The 24,052-nt window shown below is 34.9% G+C and overlaps 3 protein-coding genes across 7 annotated transcripts; 1 reads left to right on the top strand and 2 right to left on the bottom strand.

The window, feature by feature from the left end:
- The first annotated feature begins 1,242 nt into the window (after positions 1 to 1,242).
- LOC145636343 (uncharacterized) lies at positions 1,243 to 20,222 on the top strand. Of its 5 annotated transcripts, XR_014114108.1 has the most exons (9): positions 1,243 to 1,412; positions 2,280 to 2,528; positions 2,625 to 2,675; positions 2,790 to 2,841; positions 2,982 to 3,040; positions 6,049 to 6,094; positions 6,328 to 6,549; positions 7,899 to 7,960; positions 20,134 to 20,222. XR_014114108.1 is itself a non-coding variant. In XM_081687878.1 (7 exons), the coding sequence occupies exons 2-7, from the start codon at positions 2,448 to 2,450 to the stop codon at positions 6,447 to 6,449; spliced, it is 411 nt and encodes a 136-aa protein (XP_081544004.1). In that variant the 5' UTR covers positions 1,243 to 1,412; positions 2,353 to 2,447; the 3' UTR covers positions 6,450 to 6,908. The 5 variants fall into 5 exon arrangements, 3 of the variants coding, with proteins under 3 accessions (XP_081544004.1, XP_081544003.1, XP_081544006.1); XR_014114107.1 differs by lacking the exon at positions 20,134 to 20,222 and having other exon boundaries at positions 7,899 to 8,243; XM_081687878.1 differs by lacking the exons at positions 7,899 to 7,960; positions 20,134 to 20,222 and having other exon boundaries at positions 2,353 to 2,528; positions 6,328 to 6,908.
- LOC145636345 (G-type lectin S-receptor-like serine/threonine-protein kinase At1g11300) lies at positions 10,682 to 14,028 on the bottom strand. The gene is made up of 7 exons (XM_081687882.1): positions 12,713 to 14,028; positions 12,523 to 12,636; positions 12,086 to 12,252; positions 11,750 to 11,960; positions 11,417 to 11,654; positions 11,182 to 11,332; positions 10,682 to 11,085 (listed from the first exon to the last, which is right to left on the bottom strand). The coding sequence occupies exons 1-7, from the start codon at positions 13,965 to 13,967 to the stop codon at positions 10,783 to 10,785; spliced, it is 2,439 nt and encodes an 812-aa protein (XP_081544008.1). The 5' UTR covers positions 13,968 to 14,028; the 3' UTR covers positions 10,682 to 10,782.
- LOC145637268 (uncharacterized) lies at positions 14,607 to 22,710 on the bottom strand. The gene is made up of 15 exons (XM_081688737.1): positions 21,371 to 22,710; positions 21,170 to 21,280; positions 20,359 to 20,513; positions 20,062 to 20,272; positions 19,742 to 19,973; positions 19,495 to 19,645; positions 19,123 to 19,412; positions 18,826 to 18,865; positions 16,714 to 18,031; positions 16,513 to 16,620; positions 16,230 to 16,408; positions 15,930 to 16,140; positions 15,578 to 15,815; positions 15,319 to 15,469; positions 14,607 to 15,214 (listed from the first exon to the last, which is right to left on the bottom strand). Exons 1-15 carry the CDS (start codon positions 22,620 to 22,622, stop codon positions 14,903 to 14,905), a joined length of 4,959 nt encoding a protein of 1,652 aa, XP_081544863.1. The 5' UTR covers positions 22,623 to 22,710; the 3' UTR covers positions 14,607 to 14,902.
- Positions 22,711 to 24,052: the final 1,342 nt, after the last annotated feature.

The raw sequence follows: 24,052 nt of genomic DNA, 5'->3' as shown, positions 1-24,052 counted from the left end.
CTTATATATAGTCCTAAGGGCTATGTATAGCATTTTCCTTAAAATTTTAGGCTTTGTTCTCTATACTAAAAAAGTTAATTACTTCGTAGTATGCCATCAAAGTATGGTATGCAATTATTTGAATCAAAACCAGAGGAATCTGAATCTTTTGTGGATTTATTTATTTTTTTGTTAGAGAACCCTAAAGGGCGGGTGATTAGAATCAATTCCAAAATCTGCTACAATTGGAAGGAAGGCAATAATCACACGACTACACAAGATATCTCTTACTTTAATGGTCTACAATTCTTTAGTAAGCATTACACACTCTTAGGACCTGTTCTCTTTAGCTTATTTTCACTTCAGTTCAGTTCAATTCTTAATTTCCTTTTCTCATAAAATATTCAATTCAGTTCAATTCAGCTCGAATAAGTTCAGTTCAGTTCAATTCAGTTCAACAAAATAAGTTAATTTTTCTTTAATTTCATTTTTTAAAGTGACATCATTTTGTTAAAGTTAAGTTGTCAAATCAAGTGTGTACATTTATAACTCATATGATATTAGATCTATATGCACACGATGTATGATTTAAAATTTTAATTTGTATACTTTCTTCGTTCTTTTTAACATTTAGAATTATATATTATTTACACACACTTAGGGTCTATTCTCTTTAGCGTATTTCCCGTCCAGTTCAGCTCTAATAAGTTCAGTTATTATCTTAATTTCTTTTTCTCATAAAATATTTAGTTTAGTTAAGCTCTAATAAGTTCATTTAAATTTAGTTCAATTTAATTCAGTCAATCAGAACAGACCCTTACTAATTCTTCTAATATCGTGTTTGATCCCGCAACAACAATTTGGGAATAATATGCATTATTAATGTAATATAATGTATGCTATTTTTAAATATTTTCAACACAACTAATCAACAATAATATATATTTTATTTCAATTGTAGTTTTAATATGGAGTAACGGTATTATTATTATTACTATTATTTTTCAATATGCATTGCATTTTTTATTCCACATGAGTTCTTCATTTTTTTCTTTATTATATCACAATAATTATGGAAAAATGATTATTATTACCGTGCATCGCAAATGCACAAATCTAGTATTAGAAAAAAAAAAAAAAAAACTACACTTCAATACAAGTACTACATTTGTAATTCGGTTCGGTTTGTGATTTGGTATTTTGGTTCGGTTTTAAACCGCCGTAGTCTCACAATTTCTCCCCTACTCGTATTTGCTCCAATTTTCCCACTTTCCTAAATCTCCCTCAAAGACTATTTGATAAACCCTAAATTACCTCAATGTTGAATAGTCGAATCTAATTTCAGTAATTTGTGCTCAGTTCGTTAATTTGAAGCTTTTTTGTTGGCAATTTGCTTGAATTCTCTAGAAATTTGGTCAATCCGCAATTCACAGGTATGAGTGGTATCCTCAATTTTGTTTTATTTCTTTTATTCTGAATTATTATGGTAGCACAATTTTGGTGCATTTTAGTTCAAATCATTCAACTATATCTAATGATTTCACGGGCTGACGAATTCCTGGTATTGGATTGTTCTCTGTATTGAAATATCAATCGGAGTCTGGATTTGACGAATTTTGTTGCATATCATGCGATTTTTCTTGAGTTGATTTGCTGCGATAGTTTTGGAATAACACTTGTAATCTGCAAATTAAATTGCTTAATTATGACTTTAGCTTACGAATTTAGAATTATGCTTCTGATTTCCGTAGTAATTTGCTTAATTATGCTCCTACTCTGCGATTTATTTAGACTAATAATGCTCCAAACAAGTGAATTTATTTGTATATTTTCTCATCTTATTTATTTGGATTAATGGTCCTAAGTTTTTAATCAATGTGGTTATTATGCTTCTAAACTGATTTTTGGGACGAATTCTTCTACATTGTGAATTAATTGATTAATTTGCTTTATTTATGGTCTTAATAAGCTGAGAAAGAAGTAATAAACATTATTTCGCTTGATGAAAACCAATAATATTACTTGTATTGTTTGAGTCTTAAATTTCCTATCGTATTGATGTATCATTAGTTGTTTGAATTTGACGATTTTTTTTGCGTTCATGCGAATTTTCCATCAATTTTTGCGATTTTATTAGAATGATGCTCATAACTTATGAGATTATTTTCTTAATTAGTGATATATTTATTTTAATTCTCCTGATATTTGAATTAATTTGCTTATTATGCTCCTAAATTTTGAACATTGTGTGTATTAATTTGATCGTTTTCTAATTCAGTTATGGTTCTGTATGATTGTAGTCTGTGTCTCACGTACTGTGTGGATCTGGAGACATAATTTCTTCCATCAACTCATCATTGGATCATATTATAGGTTAACTTTCTCTCTCATATCGCCGCCGTGTTCTACCACCCCCATCAAACATAACCACCACGTCCACCAGATAATCAGTCCATTAAAGCTTGAAGATGGCTAAGAATTCTTCAAATTCCAAAGTTGTGACTCCAATTACATGTCCTCACTGCGCTGGTCCTCTCTCTAAACAAATGGTAAATTTCCCCAATATTCAAAATCAAAATTCGATTCTTTCAAACTACGATTGAATTATTTGATTTCTTATTATTTCAATTTTGTTGTTACTGCAGGAAACTAGTCGTTGGACAGTTGCGCCGCTTGTTAGAGACAGCTTTTCTATGGTATATATTTCTATTTTGAGTTTCATTTTGAATGAATAGGATTAACATTCAGCTTGATTTTTGTATTTCATTGAAAATTTCAAAATTGTGCATAAAATATTTGAATAATTGCAGATTGGTTCTGCTGTTGGTGGTACTACTAGTGCATTTTATGCATTCAATTTTGGTAAATACCTAATTTTACTATCTGCATTTCACTTAGTGAGGTGAATTCAAAATGTCATGAAATGTTCCTTAAACTTTTTTGATTTTATAAGGAGAATGTTTGTTGCAAGATCTTTAGTTTACGAGTGTTGTTTCGTGCAGTTATGCCGACTGTTCGTAAGTGGGTCAAAGGGCCAATGTGGTTTCATTTCCTTATTGGAGTAAGTTTACCTTACTTTTTTTTTTTTTTTATTTTTTATTTTTATTTTTTATTTTTATTTTTATAAGAATAAAAGAATAATCACTAGATGCTGCATTATGTTTTATCTGGATGCTTTTCAAGTTTTACCAAGACAATGTCTTTTCTTGAATTTAAAAGAATTCAAGTTTAATTACTAGATGCTGCTTAATGTTGTGTCTGGATGCTTTTCAAGTTTATACAAAGACAATGTATTTACTTGAATGTACAAGAATTCAAGAATGATCACTAGATGCTTCATATTTATTTCATTTGTTTGTCATGGAGATTGTGTAATTTTTTGTCCGTCAAATTTGACATGGTGATATGCTGGACCAAGAGAAGGCAGACATCATACACTAGAATTTTGATCTTAAAATTGTTAGTGTGAGAGTTAGTGTTTTAGAGATGCTGATAAATAAAGAATGGAGATTAAATGATTTTTTATCGCCAAATACTCAATAGTATTTAAGTACTGGCACCAATAGTGGTATAATAATTTTTTAGCCTCCTCAAGCTTAACCAAATGGAAGGGTTTTAAGCAAAAAACTCTCTCATAAGCTCTTTGCCTCACATCTAATTGCAATTGTAAACACAGTAGAGCAGTACCGCTAATTTAGATGCTTACCAGTGGTCTGAAATCTTCTAGTGTTAAGCTTTATGATTCGCTCCATATGGAATAGATAAAATTCAAGCTGGAAGACAAAGTAGTGTTTTTGCTTTATTCTGACTGCTATTTTCATTCGCTGTTCCTATAATCTTTGCTTGAAAACCCTAATCAGTACAACATCACACCCTAGATTCCTGCGAGAAATCACATTTTTAGAAGAGGTGCAAATTGTGTCTTGCATTGAAGAATAGATGGCACAAAGCTGCAAACAGAACTAACGTTCTTGAGCCTATTTGTAGTCGATTAAATATAATTTGTTGGTTAAGGTACTAAGGCACAAGGTAAATTTGCATCTAGAAATGTTTGTCAGTTGCACATTTGGCATGCAAAAAAGATTTGTGATTGGTCTTCTCAACATCTGATAAATAGCTTTAGAATGAAGAAACTAGAAAGTGCCCTGCATATTAAGCTTGGACCTACCATCAACTTTACTCACTGCATCCACATTTTAAGCAACTAATAGGTTTGACCAGGAACCTCTATGTCCCAGATATGCTGCCTCTGTACATAGCAGACATGATTGCTTAACTTTTTTTTTTTTTTTTTTTTTTTTTTTATGCAGAACTTATTTCTTTTTCTTTTTCAATATATATATATATATATTAGATTTAGATTTAGGGTCAAATGAGAAGTTCCTTAAAATAAAAAGAATGAGAAGGATTTTTTTGTGCATAATTTGTACTAAATGTGCATATTTTTTGAACTAAATGTGCAAAAAAAAAATTTGACTCAAATTTGATGTGCATATTTTTTGAACAAATGTGCATAATTTTCGTTTTTCCAGAAAATTAAAAAATTTTATCAGTTTGAAACAAAATTATGCACATTCAATATAAAAAAAAATGCACATTTAGTATAAAATTTATGCACATCTGTTCCTTCTCATTTTAAGATCCTTCTCATTGGATTTCAACCCTATATATATATATATATATATATATATATATATATATATATATATATGTATATATATATATATATATTATTAAAGTCTGTATTGTGTCTTTACCATGCAGATGTGGCATTGTGTAGTTTAGAGTCTTTTTGCATTGCTATTTAGATTTCTGTCAATTGATTCTATACTACATGGATAAGAAGAGAGTGGGATATAGTGTAATAACTTGATCCCCATGCATAAACCTTTCTTAGCTAGCCAATGCTGAGTAGACACTCCATGGATAAGAACAGAGTGGGATATAGTGTAATAAGGACCCAATTCACTACCTTCTTGCTTCTTGGCCCACTCTATCTGCTGTTTTTTAATTCTGTGTATCATGTTTGACAATATCTTTCTATTTCTAGGTATCTTGCACGGCCAATTTTTAGGCTAGAAAATTTAGAATGTAAGTTATATGAACAATAAACTTATTCATTATGAGATAGTACTCCCTAATTAGAGTGAGACTATTGGTCTTTACTTTTCGTGGCCTGGAGAAGCCAAATGTGCCAATTTCTGCTGGGAACCCTTGCATGTATATGGACTTAAAAATGTGTTTTTTGGTATAGACTTAGAGCTTTTGGTATATAAGCTTTAGCATCTGAATTGTAATGCCCCTACCTCTTTTTGTACCAAAGAGTTGCCAATTTTGATCTAAAGGGAAACATGTGCAATAAATGTCTAATATATGCTTGGTAACTTGTGTGTACAAACAAAAACATTATTGTGACTAGAATGTGTCAAATGATTTAATATATGTGTATAATTGTCCATCATTTGATTTTCTACTTGAATTCAAGCCAATGGTTTCCCAAGACTCCCATGCTACCTTTTGTTAATCAAATTTATCTTTTAATTTTTTTTTTAAAAAAATATTTGTTAATGGTCTCCGTCAGTTCCATTTTTTCATCTTTTGATTCTTCTGGAGATTAGTACTCCACTCTAGAAATTGGTTACACAATGAGGCCACCGTATGTAAAGTATATGATAATTGGTCCCAGTGCATCTCCTGCCCCCCCCCCCCCCCCCCCCCAACCCCCCCTTTTAAACCCAAACTTCCTAGATGTTTGAGGTTATGTTGAACATTATTTAACTGTTATTCCTTTAGTTCCAACCTTTACTAGTCGATCAACTAGTTCTTTTTTAAGCTGAGAAAACATTATCCATTAGAAGTTGGTCATGTTATGCTTGTGATTGCATTATTCTGAATTTTATTAAATGTTGACAATATAATTTGTCCAGCCCAATTGCCCATTGATAGTGTTATTGTTTCTGGTGTTTTTAGGTTATTTCTTGCTTTGTAACTATGGTATTTGTTGTTTTCTGTTTATGTATTTATCCTCACGTTGTCATCACGTTAGTATTAATACTCTGACTTTATCAGGCACCACCAGTGATAGTTTTTTCTTCGGCCTGTGCTGGGCTGGCAGGTATGCTCTTTTCCTCTTTCTAGGAAGCCTTCCACTTTTAGCTATCAATCCATTTCAAAATTGAGGCACATAATACCACCTACGTAGTAAATAAGAAATCTTGTCGGAAGTTTTTCTTAGATTATTATCAATTAGTAATACATTTTAGGTGTGTGGTGATGGGGGACAGGGTTACCTAGCTTACTTTCTGTTTACAAGTCAACTTTTTGCATGATCATTTTTTTACGTTACAGGTGGTGCAGTTCCAGCCTTGGCTCAGCTTGCGTCTTCATCATATCATGCTGCGATGTTATCTTCATCACATTCTTCTCAGGATGACAAGACTAACAAATCTAGGGGTTCCTCAACTTTGTAATATACAGCTGATTGTGGGAGAGGGATGAAATTACTTCTTGTGCCAGTCACCTGCTCAGTAAATTCTGGATGTTGCATCTTGCTTCGGGCTTATTTCTGAGGTGGTGCTCATTTTATATTGAGTGTAGCCTCTCTTTGTGTTTTGGGCTTCTTTCAGTGTCCTCTATCGGTTTCTTTGCAGTATTCTTGAGCCACCTCTATTACTTACTTACATCATGTATATCCATATTGGGGATTTCTGTATTTGTAGTTTGCTTGTCAAAACCTACCAGGGGATTTCTGATAGCTATATAATAGGATTCCAAACCTAATATCTGTGAGGGTTCGATACGTGTCATCACAGAGGGTATTATAAATTGCCCTTTTTTTTCTGACCTCTTTTTTTTTAGGGGTGATACCAAGTAAAATCTTGTATATACATGTTTTGGATTTTAATTTTCATAGGTATTTTACATTTATACTTGGTGAATTTAGCAATTAGCTCTATCTCAGTACTTTCTTTTATTCTTCATAGTAACAGAAAGCTTGACTTCACTATAATTCACATAAGTATATTGGCTTGTCTTTGATAGCCTATGCTATCTACATTCACTAAGTATTTTTTTTTTCCACATGGCTGAAAAGCTGACAAGTTGGTCACTTGCTTGCTCGACATCAAATACACTTCATCATACATACTTATATTGGCTGTTCTGTTATCTGACACTTACCTCTTTGACTAAGACATTTATTTGTTGAAAAATGCTGATGTGGCGCTGGTTATCTCAGACACAGAAGCAAACTTAGGTTTAGACATAGAACAAATCCCTCATTTGTCATGACCATAGAAATGCATGAATTATACTTCCTTTCTCTTGCCTGAACAGTGTTGAAATGACTGCTGGATGCTTTAGATGTAGTCAATGACTATTGTTTCCTCTTAAGTTAAAATGGTGGAATGCTCCATGATTTTCAGATCTCTGATCTGTCTCCTACCTGTGTACTATTCCTTTATTTATATTTTTGATTATTCTTGGCTCATGTAGTTTAACCCAGCTTTTGTATTAATGCTTCAATTGTAGCTGTGGTTTGTTATGTCCCTAATGTATATTCTCCAGCTGTTTATTGCATTACTTATATTTTAGTCTTACCATTTTTTCTAATGCATTACCAAATGACTTGAGTTGTGAATATTAAAAAGAGAAATGACATTCTGAGATTGTTGAAACTTGAAACTAAATGTGATCTGAACATTATGTTCAACTTCATCTTAAATTCTTAGTACTTGGGTTTGCTACCACACAATTCGATTGTTGAAACTTGAAACTAAATGTGATTTGAACATTATGTTGACCTTATCTTAAAGTCTTTGTACTCGGGTATGCAACCATACAATTCAAATTTGATAACATTTTGACAATTTTCTCCCCTTTATAATTTCTTTTAAATGTTCTAATTTTTCTTGGTGTAGAAATACTTACTTAGCTTTGAAGCTGCTTGATGAAGACAGAGATCCTCCTGCTAATTGAGAATGTATGTCAATCAAGCTTGGACTCCATTTACAGCCAATAGCAATATCATTTGCATATTTTTAATATGAACAGTTAACTAGTGCCATCTTTATTTTATTCAAATCTTAACTTAGCATACAGTGGCATTTTTAATTTGTGGCTTTTGACTTGCGCTTTAATCTAGATTATGTCTCTCTGAATATTAGCTCCTATTTCCAAATGGCCCTTACTTTCTGCTGTAGTCCGTCTAAGTCACACTTGTAGGTATTTCTTCCCTTCTGAGCTCATTGTCGTGCAGTCTAATGGAGTAGTAGGGACTTGTCTGGTTTATTTGTCCTGTATTGTAGATGTTTAACATTTTATGGTGTGTATGCTGGTGTTGGCATCGCCATTTCATATACGGAGTAACATACTGGGTTGTATGAAAGCGTCCAGGCTAGCTAGAAATCACTCTTGCTTCCATCTGAAACAATTTTCTGGCCACTGCCGCTTTGCTTAGTGTCTTAGACTATAGGTTTTGGATTTCGCTGTAAAGAATCTGCAGAAATCCAGAATTAGTAGGGTGACCAAACTGCTACATGATATGAAAAACTCTTAGATCAACAGTTGGCCATTTAAAGGTCGGTGAAATATTCACTTTACCATTGCCTTTTCATATACGGACATAACTCAGGTATGGGCAATCACTTGGATATTCTTATATAGCCAAATAGTAACTAAGGTTGGTATTCTCATTTCACCGTTTGTTAGAAAGGCTAACTGTTACACCAATAGCCTAACTCATAAGATATCCCTATTATCCGACTTAAAGAGTTCCCAGAATCAAGTTTGGTTTAGTGAGGAATTATGATTGTTTTTGACATTTATTTGCTACCCTATTTGTTCAGAACCATTGTAGTGTATAAGATTTTCGGATATCTTTTCAGTCCCTTCCGAGTCTCTCCCATTGGTCATGAAGGCTTACTAATTTACTATACCAGGTCCTGATGAAGTGATTGGTAAAATTTTGGTGGGTGGATCCAGTGACTGAATAATTTAGTGTGTAAGTGCAGAATGCTACTAGTCAATATTGGATTATATTGGCAGAGAAGTGTAGAAGTGTTAGCTGTTTACTGGAGATTATGGTGGCAGAGTCATGATGATTGTGAGTTGTGATGGTATTGGGGAAAACTCATGTTACGGAGGAGGATACCTAGATCATAATAGAGCAGTCATGAGTCATCTGCAACCTTATGGATTTTTTGTGGACATGGAAAATGTGAAAGAGGTCTATGTGTTATATTTAAAGAAATGATTATGCTTTATAGTAGCCAATAGATAAACAAGAATTAAGTGATGAGTTTAAGATATGCTTTGCAGTAGCTAGACGATACGTGTTGGTTAAATGAGGTGATTGAGGTCTGAACTGTGTTAATTTATATTGCTCGCATTGGTTCAATGAGGTGATTGAGGTCTGGACTGTGTTCATTTATATTGCTTAAAGTGAGCATGCATCCGTGATTAATCTTATTATAGGTAGAGCAGATCATTGTCTTTTAGAAATACTTATCTTGTACAATAGACTTGCTTTAAGATATGGATTTGCTCCAAATCTAGTATTTAGTGATACAACTTTTCTTTTTCAATTGAAAGAGCCAAATTGAGTGGTCTATTTTTTTGTTTTGTTTTGGAGTAGACATTATTGCATATGGTAAATCAAGGTAAGTTCAAATTGAGTGGTCTATTTTTGTTTTGTTTTGGAGTAGACATTATTGAGCCATATGTTTTGTTTTGCTTTGAGCTTGCTACTCTTGCTAGTGGGTGAAAGAACACAAATAAAATATTTACTGCTTTTTTTTTTCCTCTTTAAAGAGACAATTAAATGAAGTAATCTTAATTCTCTATATGTCTTCAAAAAAAAAAAATCTCCACATGATTGAATTACAAGTTTTCATTAGCAAAGTGTTAGGGTTGGTGGGTGATGTGTTTGATTGAGAAGTATAAATTGAATTGATAATTGGCAAGATAAATTAATATAAATGAACATATGATTTTATGTAATGACATGCACTTTTATTCCATTATTTCAAAATAGGAGAGTATAGGAACCCTTAAAAGGGTGAGTATTACAAGAGAACTCTCACTATAAGAAACTCACAATGGAGTATTACAAAGTAGGAATAGTGGATTCGTAAAGAAAGTAAATAGTACAAGGTGTAGTATGTGGGAAGGCTTTGTGGGTATGGCTTCTTGTGTTGTGTTGTATTCAATGATTGAATGCCCATGATCTAGGGCTGGAATATTCTAGAAATTTCTCCATTATTCTTGTATCCATAATGTTCTAGAAAATTCACGAATCAGCTATAATATTCTAATAGCTTCCAATGTCAATAATGCTCATTATTCTACAGAAATCAAGAGCAAGTAATGACCTTGCTTGATTATTTCGGAAGCCCTAAAATATGCACAATACTCCACCAGAATAATGGGCTTACAAAATTTGGGCGATAACCAACACAAACTTTTTTATTTTTATTTTCTTTGTCGTATGATTTTCAAGAATGAGGTTTAATGTGAAATGAGGCCTAGAAAGCACAAATAGTGTAGAATTCGGTTGGAACTTTACTTGTGATATAGAGATATTATGGAACTAGGTTGTAAGTCTTGAAACTCGGTCTGGAAAGCCATGTTATTTAAAGATTCACAAGTTTAAGATGCAAACCAGCATTTATAAATTATGATACGGAGTATAGTTTTTATTTTATATATATATATATTTTTTTTGTGAAAATGTATATTAACTTAGCCAGAGCAAATGTGCTACCCTTCTTTTGGAATGTCTTAATCATCTTACTCATTTCTCACTTATCGGCCACTTATATCTGTAATAGATACATAATTTGTGGAAAAATTATGTTGAGAGGAGGTGATGTCCTGAGTGATATGAGCAAATCCTGGTTTCTTTGGGTATGGAAGATCTGAAATTTCTCCATTCAGCATAGATATGACAGTAGGTACGTTTGGTCTGTCTGTTGCAAATTCTTGCACGCACAACAGTCCAACATGTGCACACCTCATAATATTCTCTTCCTGGCCAGGTTCAGATTCTTCAGAAAGCTCTGGATCAATCAATGACATGATGTTCTTCTCGTTCCATAACTTCCATGCCTGAGATGAAGCATTAAAACAATGTCGAGGTTTAATGAGGAGATTGCTTGAGGTAGAGGAAAGATGTACATTTTTAAAAGATATTCAGGAACTCACATATCCTATAAGGCTCCAGGAATGCTCTTCATCTGAGAAGATACTGTTTCTTTTTCCACTTAGAATCTCCAGCAATAAAACTCCAAAGCTAAATACATCAGATTTCTCTGAAAATAGCCCTTCCATTGCATACTCGGGGGACATGTAACCACTGCAGTTTCAAAACTTCTATTTCAATGAACAAAAAACCAATCTGATTAAAGGATGACCAAAATCTGAAATTTGGGAAGCTTACTATGTCCCAACTACTCGTCGAGTGTTGGCTTCGTCTTGGTCACCTCCAAAAATTCTTGCCATTCCAAAGTCTGATATTTTTGGACTAAGCTCTTCATCCAGCAGAATGTTACTTGCCTTCAGATCTCGATGGATGATTCTTAATCTAGAATCTCTATGGAGATATTGGAGGCCTCTGCATATCCCTTCTATAATGTTGAATCTTGTTTTCCAGTCCAAATTCTTTTGCTTTTTTGCCACTGATGATTGATCATAGTTACGTGAAATGCTACAATTGCTTATCTATTACTTGGGAAACTGAACAAAACAGCGATGAGTTAGTGATGATACTTACCAAATAGAATAGCATCCAAACTTTTGTTTGGCATGTATTCATAAACCAACATTTTCTCTTGCTCATCAACAAAACATCCCAGAAGTCTGACCAGATTACGATGCTGCAGCTTAGAAATAACCTTCACCTCATTCATAAACTCTTCTTGACCTTGTGTAGAGGCCCTTGAAAGTCGTTTCACAGCTATTTCTTGCCCATCTTCCAGCTTTCCCTAGTTTTATAACATTAACATCGAGCTTTATGCTTCTTCATCATAAGCTATTGACTATATAGTATCTATGTTATTGTTCACCAAAAAAAAAAAAAGTATCTTTGTTATTTGCATGCAAATATTACCTTGTATACTGAACCAAAACCACCTCGTCCCAGCTTGTTGCTTTCATGGAAATTGTTTGTAGCAGCTGCGAGTGTTTCGAACTTAAACAGTGGAATCTCTTCAAATTTCACATTGCTTTTCTTATCATCACTAGTCATGAAATTGACTTCCTTCCTTTTCTTGTCATCTGTGGTTCATAGTAAACATTTTTTTTTGAAAGATGGTTCATAGTACACATTAGCTTTGGAATAATTGGCCAATATCTTAATTTTATTTATTTAAAAATAATAAATTCACCAATGTTTTTATATGTGCTCTGAAGGAGAAAATCTTTTTATAAAAGACATCATTAATGAACTACTTTGATCAAGTTTTATCATTAAACAGAAGGGTGGTAACCTGGTAGGAGGCATACACCCTACTAAAAATGATTGGTATTAAAAGCAAGACATTTTACCTTGTTGATGCGCCCTTTGTCTCCACAGAAAGAATAATAAAACAGCAATTAACATTGTTCCTATAATGCTTCCCATCACTGCTGCAAGTACTTTCTTCTTCTTATTATTAATACCTGTAATTTAAAACCATTGCCACAATCATAAATACTAGATCATTCACTAACGAGAATCCACATAAATAAAATGTACCTAGCTCTGAATGTGCTAGACGAAGGTAGAGATCCACTCCACCCACTGAAAACTCTTGTACATCAATCAAGCTTGTACTCCATGTCATACAACCAACACCATTATCATATGCATATGCTAAACAGGAACAGTTGTTCAAGCACTGGCTTCTGCATGCATCTTGATTCAACCCTAACCTCCACTCAGCATTATCTGGCACTTTCATCATCTTCAGCCTTAAAAATCCATCGTCTGTACCTTTTCCTTTCTCACACTGCAAATTAGTTGTCCTTAAGCATCCATTGCTCCAATTTCCATTGCTCCATTCTGATATATTCTTTGGCTGAAACCCCTTCAAACACTGGCAAATTGTTGGCTGTTGTGAGTTGCAGGTCCCGAATGCTCCACACTTCCCGTATATATCACACTCTGTTGCAGGAACCTGCCACTCTACCTCCCATTTCTGCGTTTTGTCATCCCACCATATTTGTGTAAATATCCCTTCTGCATTCAACATATAAGTTGATAGTAGAGATTTGTTTGGATAAAAGTATGTTGCAGTGATTGTTCCCTCTTTATCATTAGAAACCACAAGTTGAGCATTGATGAAGTCCGCGAAATTAAATTGTACTCCAATAAGGATGTTTCCATTCCATGGACCACTTCGCCAGCGTGGATAATCCCCATCCCAGATCACGAGCTGGGGTAGGCTAAAAGTGTCAATGCCAGCCGTGAATCTTCCATCTGATGGATCTGATGGGCTTTTCCAGGACTGTAATGCTTTCTTTTGATTCTTGCTTTTGGTGACGGAGAGTTTCATGTTTGGTAAGAAAGAGTCTGTTGGGTGATCAAAACTCTGCCATAGGATCTCTCCTCCACTTTGCAGAACAAGGTTGCCAGAATCTTGAATCTGGGCAGTTGGGGAGTCAAAACCTTCTAAACCTGAGACATTTGAGGACCAAAGGATTTTGTTTCTATTATCCTGCACTTCGAGATTTCCATCCTTAGATATCCTCAAAATTCCAGGAGAATCATTGAGTGGTTTGTTCTTGTTTGCTACCCAGATGACATCTCTTACAGAGGGCTTATGGTACCAGATTCCCAGATAACGCTTAGTGGAATTTTCGGGACTGAAAAATCCAAGTGCAAAATTGTTGTTTTTTGAGATTATAGTTTCAGGATCTTTGAGAAATATTGTGGTATTGATGGTATCTGTTGTGCAAGAAGATTTTAGTATAAAGCAAGAAAGGAGTATTAGTGCACAGAGAGCAGTCATTTGCTCTTTTTTAGTTTAGGTATATTTTAATTCTTGGTAAAAAAGTGGAATTGGGGTTTTAATTTCTTTCAATGAATTTTGAATCGTTCATAACACATTTATATCAACTTTATAAAGTTAAGGTATTTACATAACCCCAAGTTTACGATGGGTAGAAAACATGTTAAGTATTTCCAGATGCTTCTTTTGTGGTGCACTACACAGATTACTTTGACATGAAGTTTTTGTGAAATATTTTTATTTTTGTTTTTTGTGATGATTGCTCGAGAAATTTTCCTTTAGAAATGAGGCTCAAGTGATAAAAGACTTTCTAATGTGAACAGAAATTTGTCCCTGAAACAATGTCGACTTGTGGGTCAGGAAGAGGTGTGGAGATAATGTTGGTTTATGGAATGTGTGGTTTTCTCTTTGAGCTTGCCTTATAGTCCTATACTGTAAATGATACGTTGATGGAGAAAAAATTGATACTGGACGAGTGGATGGTGACTGCACAATTGTGAATGTGAATTTCTGGTCGGCAGAACCCAATTAGTCTATATTGAATTATTGGAGATCAACTAGTTAAGGGGTAAATTTTTTGGGAGTTCTTTCTGAACTTCTAGGATTCAGAGTTCATTATCATTGTCTTATCTGGTTTTATAATTAGACGGCTTATATAATTAATAATTAAGCTATGGGAGCAAACCCTTGATGGGTAATTTTATGTTGCAGCTTACAAGGAAAGGATTATCTATGTAAATCTAGTTCTGGCTCATTGCAAAGTAAAACTGTAAAAGCACATTTTGCTACCAGATACAGGCCTACCTTTTTCTTATTTTGGTATGGAAAAATACACAGATTAGGGCAGTCTTCTTGTAAAACAAAACCCTAATGAATAAGAGTATGTTAACTAATTACATGTCTATCCATTGAATGTGGTCTACAGAATGCATTTGTTATCGAGCACTCAAAGCTGTTACAGAGACATAGTTTGTAGATGAAGTCTGTTGGCTCTGTTCGGAGGAGGAACCAACATTTTTAGATTTTTGACTGTGAGTGAAGCCAGGTTGATTAGGTTGGGGTAGATTTGCATCTTCCTTGTGTAGCAATGAGATTACGGTAGACATGTTCGGCCTATCTTTAGCAGATTCTTGCACACACAATAAGCCCACCTGTATGCACTTTTGAACTTCTCCCAAGAAGCATGTTTCTGCAATCTTTGGATCAATGAATGATAAAACATGGTTCTCCTTCCATAATTTATATGCCTGATAGACGAGAACAAAAATTGAGGAGTTAGACATGAGGTCATTCAATAGATTGTATATATGATGGAAGTGGATATAGACCATACAATGTCATAAAAACTTACATATCCTAGCAGGCTCAGGGACGACTCCTCGTACCAGAAGAGACTGTTCCTTTTGCCACTCACAATTTCCAATAATAAGACTCCAAAGCTGAATACATCTGACTTTTCAGAGAATCGCCCTTCCATTGCATACTCGGGAGACATATATCCGCTACATCAGTCAAGACATGGCTTTTAGTGTTCAGAACTAGATGAGCATGCATTTTTCTGCTTCCTATTTGGAGGTGGTAGTGGGTGGGGGTGGGAGGTAAGTACTTACTATGTTCCAACAATCCTTCTTGTGTCATCTTGTTCTTGTTTTCCTCCAAAAATCCTGGCCATGCCAAAGTCTGAAATTTTTGGATTTAGGTTTTTGTCCAACAAAATGTTGCTTGCTTTGAGGTCTCTATGAATGATCTTTAATCTAGAGTCTCTGTGTAGGTATAAGAGTCCTTGACATATTCCTTGAATGATGTTGTAGCGTTTCTTCCAGGGTAGTAGGTCTTGCTTCATCGGATCTGGAGATAAATCATTTGGTATTTAAGGATTTATTGTGGATCAATAAAACTTGTATAGTAGTATATGATTAGTTAATGAATGCAAAGTGACGTCACATAAAATATAATACTTACCAAAAAGCAGGTAATCCAAGCTTTTGTTTGGCATATACTCGTATATTAACATCTTCTCTTTTCCTTCCACACAGCAACCAAGAAGTCTGACAAGATTTCGATGCTGAAGTTTAGAGATTACCAACACTTCATTCATAAACTCTTCTACTCCTTGTCCTGAGGCTTTTGAAAGTTTCTTGACAGCAATTTCTTGTCCATCTTCTAATTTTCCCTACAAAACCAAATCTTAAAGTGATTTCTTTACACTTTTACGTTCCTACTTTTCTCGGCTAAGAGGACAGCCATTTGAACATTGATTACCTTGTAAACTGGACCAAATCCACCTTTTCCTAGCTTGTTAGTGTCCTGGAAGTTGTTTGTAGCCATTACCACCCTTTTAAAATCAAATAGCGGAACCTCTTCGATCTGATCATGGTTATTGTGAATATTGTCTATTCTGAGAGCATCTGACACTCTTTGTTTTTTCTGAAGTTTCTTTCCTTGAGATGTTAAATTTTCAGTAAATACAAAAAATTAGGTTATGCTCTTCTGCTGAATCATTGAATCTTTGAAGCATTATTACTATTTACAACGAAAAAATTACCTTGTTTTAGGGTCTGGCGCTTCCTCAGAATTAAAATAAGGGAAACAACTACAATTGTTGCTAAGCTCCCTGTTGCTGCAATAGCTGCTACCGTTTTCCTGTTGTTCCCTGCAAACCATAATGCATCGGAGCTTCAGTATGGTTCCTGCTAAAAGATAAGTATAGAAAACACTGACAACATGTCAATCAAAAGCCTAGTACCTAGCTCAGAATGCGCCAGCCTTAGGTAAAGATCCACCCCACCTGCAGACAACTCTTCCGTGTCAATCAAATCTCTGTTCCATGACATACACCCAGCACCTGAATCATATACATAAGCTAGACATGAACAATTCTTCAAGCACTGGTTTCTGCATTCATCTTCATCTAATCCAATTAACCAGTCAGAGTTGTCTGGCACCTTAACTGCCTTAACCCTGAAAAAACCATCCTCTTTTCCACTTCCTCTCACACATTGCAATGGTTTTCTTCTTGTGCACCCACTTGACCACTTACCTTTATTCCATTCAAACTTATTCTTTGGTTTGAATCCTTTCAAACACCGGCAAATTGGTGAATTCTGCAAATTACAACTTCCAAATGCTCCACACTTGCCATAAAGATCACACTCTGTTTGTGGAGCTTCCCACGCAACCTTCCATCTTTTCTCATTTTCATCCCACCATCGTTGAGTCAAAGTCCCTTGGTAGCTCAACCCATAGTTAGATAGCACTGACTGATTAGTATAAGAATATGTCAAAGAAATGGTACCTTGCCTGTCATTCTCTAGGTTGAATCCAGCATCATTGAAATCGTCAGTCTCGTTATTTGTTATACCAGTAAAGATGTGTCCATTCCACGGACCACTTCTCCAATAGGGTTGATCACCATCAAATATGACAAGTTGAGGGAAGGCAAAAGAATCAATGCCAACAGAGAACCTCCCATAAGAGGGGTCTGAAGGGCCATTCCATGCCTGTAACATCTTCCTTCCGTCAGAACTCTTGGTGACAGTAATTTTCATATTTGGCAAAGCTGTATCAGTCGGGTGGTTAAAACTCTGCCATAAGTTCTTGCCCTCAAGTCCCACCAGAACTAGGTTGCCGGTGTCTAAGAGATGTGCTTCGGCGACTATATTTCTATTAGTTTGGCTGGAAATGGTGACATTTGAGGACCAAAGTGTCTGATTTTGAGCATTTAGGACTTGAAGATTACCATCCTCGGAAATTCTGATTGTTCCACCAGAAGAATCTTTCAGAGGGTTGTTCCGATTGGCCACCCACACAACGTTATTCATAGGGAGTTTGTTGTACCAGATCCCTACATAACGGTGTGTTGAGTTAGGGGTGCTAAAGAACCCCAGTTTAAAAGCCCCATTACTGGAAACAATAGTTTCTGGATAATTAAGAAACTCGGTCTCTGTGATTTTATCAAGGGCTGTGCTTTGTTGCAGTAGAAGGAAAGAAAACAACAGTGTTGAATAGATACAGTACATGGGATTCGGTTTCATTTGATATTGGTGAGTGGAACTAATTACAATCTTCGTATTTAGGTAGCCATTTTATTGAACTTAATAGCAGTAGTTTTTTTTGTGACTTCAGCTGTTGTAGATTTTTTGCTTTAAATTCCATGGAAACTTTGGAAGAAAAGATTACACATGGGCCCAGAACAAAGAATGTGGGCTGAAAATTTTTGCATAAAAAAACTTGGCTGTATGCTTTGATGTTTACCTGAAGTGACCAAGTCAGCTGTTTATGGGTATAATTCAAAAATTAAGTTGAAATAATTTTTCTTGGAACTTTAAGTTTGATGTATTAGCTTCTAGACAGTACTAGTAAAAAAATCTGATACTCTGTTACTATGTCTTAATTTTAATGTTTGGTCTTTCACTCTTTCGTTTATGTAATACAGTAGAAAAGAGAAGGTTTTAAAATTGAAAGTGTCGACAGTAGGAAACAAAAACATTACAAAAGGACAAAGTATCAAGTGACATTCAATATGTTGTTATGTTCTATTATACTGAATAATATAGATGTAGATTGTACTAAGGATTATTATGTCAAATTTTGTGTGTGTTTTTACGACGTAATTAAGCTAAGCATTATGTCGAATTTGGTATTTTTTTTGCAAGATTAAGTTAGTTATAGTATCTTAGAGTACAACCATTAAGGATTATGTAGATTGGAAACTGTGTTGTTTAATGATTATATTGCTCTTTAGAGTGCGACATTCATCAACCACAGTATCATCTTCGAACTATAGATAGAAGTAATGTTCGTTCTATATTTTCATTTTTCTCTATACTTGTTACATAGACTCTTAATATCAACTCACCATTCCTACATAGGTGTGGACATTTGACACTTCTTTCTGTCTTAAATACAAGTACAGAGATATTATTCATTCAAAGCCGAGTCTGAGTTGTCTGAATCTTACAAACCTGATCTATCATAAAAACTTGAGATCAATAAAATACTGTTATTATTATTAATTTTTATTTGAATTTTCTTATTTTCTTTAAAACTATAATACATGTTCTTTTATTGAGCTAAGATGTGAAACTCAGCGACCGCAAGCTTGACAGTTCACTTTCTGGCACTGCCTTCATTGTCTTACACAATTCTCACTTACCGTCCTCTAATCTCTGTAATAGATATATGATTTATGGAAGATTTCTGTTGAGAGTAGGAGATGTTCCGATTGATATGGACGTATCCTGGTCTCTTTGGATTTGGAAGATCTAAAATCTCCCCGTCTAGCATAGAGATGACAGTAGGTACATCTGGTCTGTCCTTTGCAAATTCTTGCACGCACAATAGTCCAATTTGTACGCACCTAATAATAACCTGTTCATGTGGAGGTTCCGAAATCGTTGGATCAGTCAATGACATGATGTTCTTTTCTTCCCATAACTTCCATGCCTGAGATGTAACAACAGAATCAAACTTTATGTTGGAGATAGATTATATGAAGCAGTAAACTTGTAGTTGTATGAGAACTTACGTTTTCTATAAGGCTGAGGGAATCCTCATCATCCGAGAAGCCACTGTTTCTTTTTCCACTCAGAATCTCCAGCAATAATACTCCAAAGCTAAATACATCAGATTTTTCTGAGAATAGCCCTTCCATTGCATATTCTGGAGACATGTAGCCGCTGTAGTTTCAGAACTTGTATTTCAGTAATGAATGAACTGATTACATAATTCATTCTGAGTTTAGATGACTGAAGTCTAAAGTATGGAAAACTTACTATGTCCCAACAACTCGTCGAGTGTCAGCTTCATCTTGGTCACCCCCAAAAATTCTTGCCATTCCAAAGTCTGAAATTTTTGGATTGAGTCCTTCGTCCAACAAAATATTACTCGCCTTCAGATCTCTATGAATGATCCTTAATCTAGAATCTTTGTGGAGGTACTGGAGGCCTCTGCATATCCCTTCAATAATGTTGAATCTAGTGTCCCAGTCTAAATCCTTTTGATTTCCTGCATTTGGTGACTGATGGTACTTATGCAAAACAATGCTATATGGAAATGAGAACTAAATGGTGATTTGTGAGTTAACAGAACTTACCAAATAGAAGCGCATCCAAGCTTTTGTTTGGCATGTATTCATAAACCAACATTTTCTCTTTTCCTTCAACAGAACAGCCAAGAAGTTTGACCAGGTTACGATGCTGCAGTTTAGAAATAAGCTTGACCTCATTCATGAACTCTTCTAGGCCTTGTGTAGAGAACCCTGAAAGACGTTTCACGGCGATTTCTTGTCCATCTTGTAGCTTTCCCTGGTAAGTAAAATTGTTCACGTTATGAGTTTTGCATTATTCTCTAACTAAATAATTACTTATCTTAGTTTTGTAGAATATATGACCTTGTAGACTGAACCAAAACCACCTTGTCCTAGCTTGTTGCTTTCATTGAAATTGTTTGTAGCTGCTGCAAGCGTTTCAAATTTGAACAGGGGAATCTCTTCGAAGTTCAAATTGTTCTTCTTGTAATTGTCTACCTTCATTTTCTTCTTAGCATCTGTATACCATAATAGATGCTAATTCTTCAATAGTAACCAAGAATTTAGGGACTGAGATAAGTACAATTTCGACGCTAGAAATTTGTTTTCAATTCTTTAACCTTCTTATATGGGTTGTAAGAACTATATATACATTAGCAAATAGAGCTAACCATACCCCATCAAACTAAAATACAAAATTTACTCCCAACAATCACTCATTTTAACCAAAAAAAAAAAAAAAAAAAAATGGAGTAAATTAAATTGTTTGTGGACTATCAAGGAGAAAAAGATTTATTTTGAAAAATAAAATAACTTATTTTGGACTAAATTTAGCTTTTGTAGATGATAATCAAAGGATGGAAGAAGAACTATTGCCCTGTAAATCATAATTCCACCTAATGAACCATGTTCACCCCCAAAAATAATCTTTATTTAACTTTAAATTTTTTGTTCTTCCAATTCTCCCCACCAATGTAGTAGCTTTATCAGTTCTGTTAATGTCTGTAATAATTGGGTTTACATGCAAATCAAATGCTTACACTGAATCAGTTTTCGCATGATTGAGTATAGTTCAGTTTAGTGACTATGATTATCAAAAAATCTACTCTGTAGTGCCTTGTTGATTTCTTATTTCTAAACGGCAGGGTATGTGTTATGAGGTAATGCATCATACCTTGTTGATGCGCCTTTTGCCTCCACAGAAAGTAGAATAGGACAGCACTTACTGCCATTCCTATAAAGCTTCCTATCACTGCTGCAATTACTTTCTTCTTGTTATTAGTACCTGCAGTTTAAATTGGAACTTGACTGTCACAATCATATACTCTAGTTCAGTAGCTAATGGGAGTTTATGTAATAGAAGCACTGAATTTACCGAGCTCTGAATGTGCTAGACGAAGGTAGAGATCCACTCCGCCTACTGAAAATTCTTGTATGTCAATCAAACTTGTACTCCATGTCATGCAACCAACTCCTGCATCATATGCATAAGCTAAACAAGAACAGTTCTTGAAGCATTGTTTTCTGCATGCATCTTGATTCAACCCTAACCTCCACTCAGCATTTTCCGGTACTTTCATCATCTTCATCCTTAAGAATCTATCGTCTTCACCTTTTCCCATATCACACTGCAACCTTGTTGTCCTCAAGCATCCATCACTCCAGTTCCCTTTGCTCCATTCTGTTTTATTTCTCGGCTGAAAACCCTTCAAACACTGGCACATTGTTGGTCTTCGTGGGTTGCAGGTTCCGAATTCTCCACATTTTCCAAAAACATCACACTCTGTTGTAGGAACTTGCCACTCAATCTCCCATTTCCTTTTTATTTCATTCCACCATATTTGTGACAAATTTCCATCTATGCTTAACATATAGGTTGATAGTAGAGACTCATTCGGATAAAAATATACTGCAGTGACTGTCCCCTCTTTATCACTAGAAATCACAAGCTGAGCATTAATGAAGTCCTTAAAATCAAAATGTACCCCAATAAGGATATTTCCGTTCCATGGACCACTTCGCCAGCGTGTGCGATTCCCATCCCAGACTACAAGTTGGGGAAGGGTAAAAGTATCAATTCCTGCAGTGAATCGCCCATCAGATGGGTCTGATGGGCTTTTCCAGGACTGTAAAGGTTTTTTTCCGGTCCCATTTTTGGTGACAGTAAGTTTCATGTTTGGTAAGAAAGAGTCTGTAGGGTGATCAAAACTCTGCCATACGATCTCCTCGCTGCTTTGCAGAACTAGGTTGCCTGAATCCAGAAGCTGAGCAGCTAAGAATTCAGCTGAAAAACTCGAGACATTTGAGGACCAAAGGATTTCATTTCTACTATTCTGCACTTGGAGATTGCCATCCTTTGATATCTTCAGAACCCCAGAAGAATCATTGAGTGGGTTATTCCTGTTTGCTACCCATATAACATCTCTTACAGAGGGCTTACTGTACCATATGCCCACGTATCGTTTGGAAGAAGTAGGAGGGCTGAAGAATCCTAGAGTGAAAATCTTGTTTTTGGAGACTATAGTTTCAGGGTCCTTCAGGAATTTTGTTCCATTTAGGGTGTTTGTCGCGGAGACAGATCTTTGAATACAGCAAAAAAGAAGAAATATTGTATGAAGAGCAGTCATTGCTTGAGTTTTCAGAGACTATAGTTTCAGGGTCCTTTTTATGAATTTCTGAATCTATAATACAGTTTTTTTTCCAAGTTCATGTTTTTAGGTGGGTACAGTAACCCCAAATTTACGATGTATAGACAAATTGTGAGGGTTATAGGATGTCTCATTTGTAGTGCATTACACAGAATAGTCGTTGTCTGCGATTTTACTGGAAGAGGTACTGATCTTAGTGGAAGACTTAGTCCATCTAATAATGTTCATCAATGATCATGATTTTGACTTACACAACTGAAATGAAAAACACAAAAAAAAACCTCATTTTACTATCTTTATAATTTCCAGAAAGAAGATATGTGTTAGCTGATTAATTTTCTATTTAATTTGTGGCTGATTTATGACCATAACTCTCTAATCTTAGTAAGTGATGAAGATGACGACAATACAAACTTACCTTTTGTTGCTGAGAGTATGATTCATCATGTTGCACTAGTATGATTCATCATGTTGCACTACCACTACTCACTGTTGATTTGATTTTTAATGGGAGGTCAAGATCCTCATAATGTTTGCCTTATCTGGATGAGATGAACACTTTGGTTAACAGGGGAATGAAGTAATAGTGTATATTTGATCAATTCAATATTGCTATTACTAAGCTTTGATTTAGTTTTTAATTTATGATAGAATTAGGTATCTATTGGTTTTACTCGTTTGTGTGAGACCGGAGCTTTTCATTTGTAGTATCTTAATCCACCTCTTGATTAGGGACTTATATGAAGTTTAGTAGGAACTAGGGTGGGTGTCGGGCGAATCTAGTAAGGTAGTCTATTTGCTCATTTTATCAATTTTGCTCTATAAAGAATAATGTACTGATGTATTTAACTTTTCATTTTTGTAACGATATTTCCAAAATTGTATTCTAAGTTTGATAGCTATCATCCTAAAATGACCAAGTCCTCGATATTGGATGAGTAGTCTTTTACTCGATATGCATCTATCATTCCCTAGACAAGGGGGGCCCTTGTAGGATGCACTAACTCTGTGATATTCATGGGTGAATCCCACTTTATGTAGTACAGTAACTATCATCAAAGGGAGGACTTCACCCACCATGAAAGCTGTAAAAAATCTGAGGATGATTAGAAACAAAGTAGTACTACTTTTATCTTGGGACATCTATTTGTGGTTTTAAATTAAAGAGGAAAATCATTACATGACATTGTTTGAAGTACATTTTGGCAAAAAGGAAGCAAAAATGTATCCCTAAAGCATGATAAGTCATCCAAAAACATTAATGGGAATATGTTACCCAAAAATTGCTAATCTTTGACTAAGCAGCATACTATTTCCATCCCTACCAGCTGCAACAAGTCGAGTCCATTAGTTTGGGACGACCTAAACTAGAAATGTGGCTTATAATTTCGCAAGGCTGGTAGTGGCGA

This window comes from Chenopodium album, chromosome 6 (assembly GCF_948465745.1).
Source record: "Chenopodium album chromosome 6, dcCheAlbu1.1, whole genome shotgun sequence".
NCBI lineage: Eukaryota > Viridiplantae > Streptophyta > Magnoliopsida > Caryophyllales > Amaranthaceae > Chenopodium > Chenopodium album.
The sequence above is the reverse complement of the archived record's forward strand: the minus strand, read 5'-3'. Positions and strand labels throughout refer to the sequence as shown.

What these genes read in the sequence shown, in the direction of transcription:
- LOC145636343 (XM_081687878.1), top strand. Translation starts at nt 2,448, where the DNA reads ATGGCTAAGAATTCTTCAAATTCCAAAGTTGTGACTCCAATTACATGT. An exon ending in TTAGAGACAGCTTTTCTATG is followed by an intron (nt 2,676 to 2,789) that starts GTATATATTTCT and finishes GAATAATTGCAG; the next exon opens with ATTGGTTCTGCTGTTGGTGG. An exon ending in ATTTTATGCATTCAATTTTG is followed by an intron (nt 2,842 to 2,981) that starts GTAAATACCTAA and finishes TGTTTCGTGCAG; the next exon opens with TTATGCCGACTGTTCGTAAG.
- LOC145636345 (XM_081687882.1), bottom strand. Translation starts at nt 13,967, where the DNA reads ATGACTGCTCTCTGTGCACTAATACTCCTTTCTTGCTTTATACTAAAA. An exon ending in TCTAGCACATTCAGAGCTAG is followed by an intron (nt 12,637 to 12,712) that starts GTACATTTTATT and finishes TTTAAATTACAG; the next exon opens with GTATTAATAATAAGAAGAAG. An exon ending in GTTTTGGTTCAGTATACAAG is followed by an intron (nt 11,961 to 12,085) that starts GTAATATTTGCA and finishes TTATAAAACTAG; the next exon opens with GGAAAGCTGGAAGATGGGCA.
- LOC145637268 (XM_081688737.1), bottom strand. Translation starts at nt 22,622, where the DNA reads ATGACTGCTCTTCATACAATATTTCTTCTTTTTTGCTGTATTCAAAGA. An exon ending in GCAAAAGGCGCATCAACAAG is followed by an intron (nt 20,514 to 21,169) that starts GTATGATGCATT and finishes TATGGTATACAG; the next exon opens with ATGCTAAGAAGAAAATGAAG. An exon ending in CTTGGATTACCTGCTTTTTG is followed by an intron (nt 15,816 to 15,929) that starts GTAAGTATTATA and finishes ATTTATCTCCAG; the next exon opens with ATCCGATGAAGCAAGACCTA.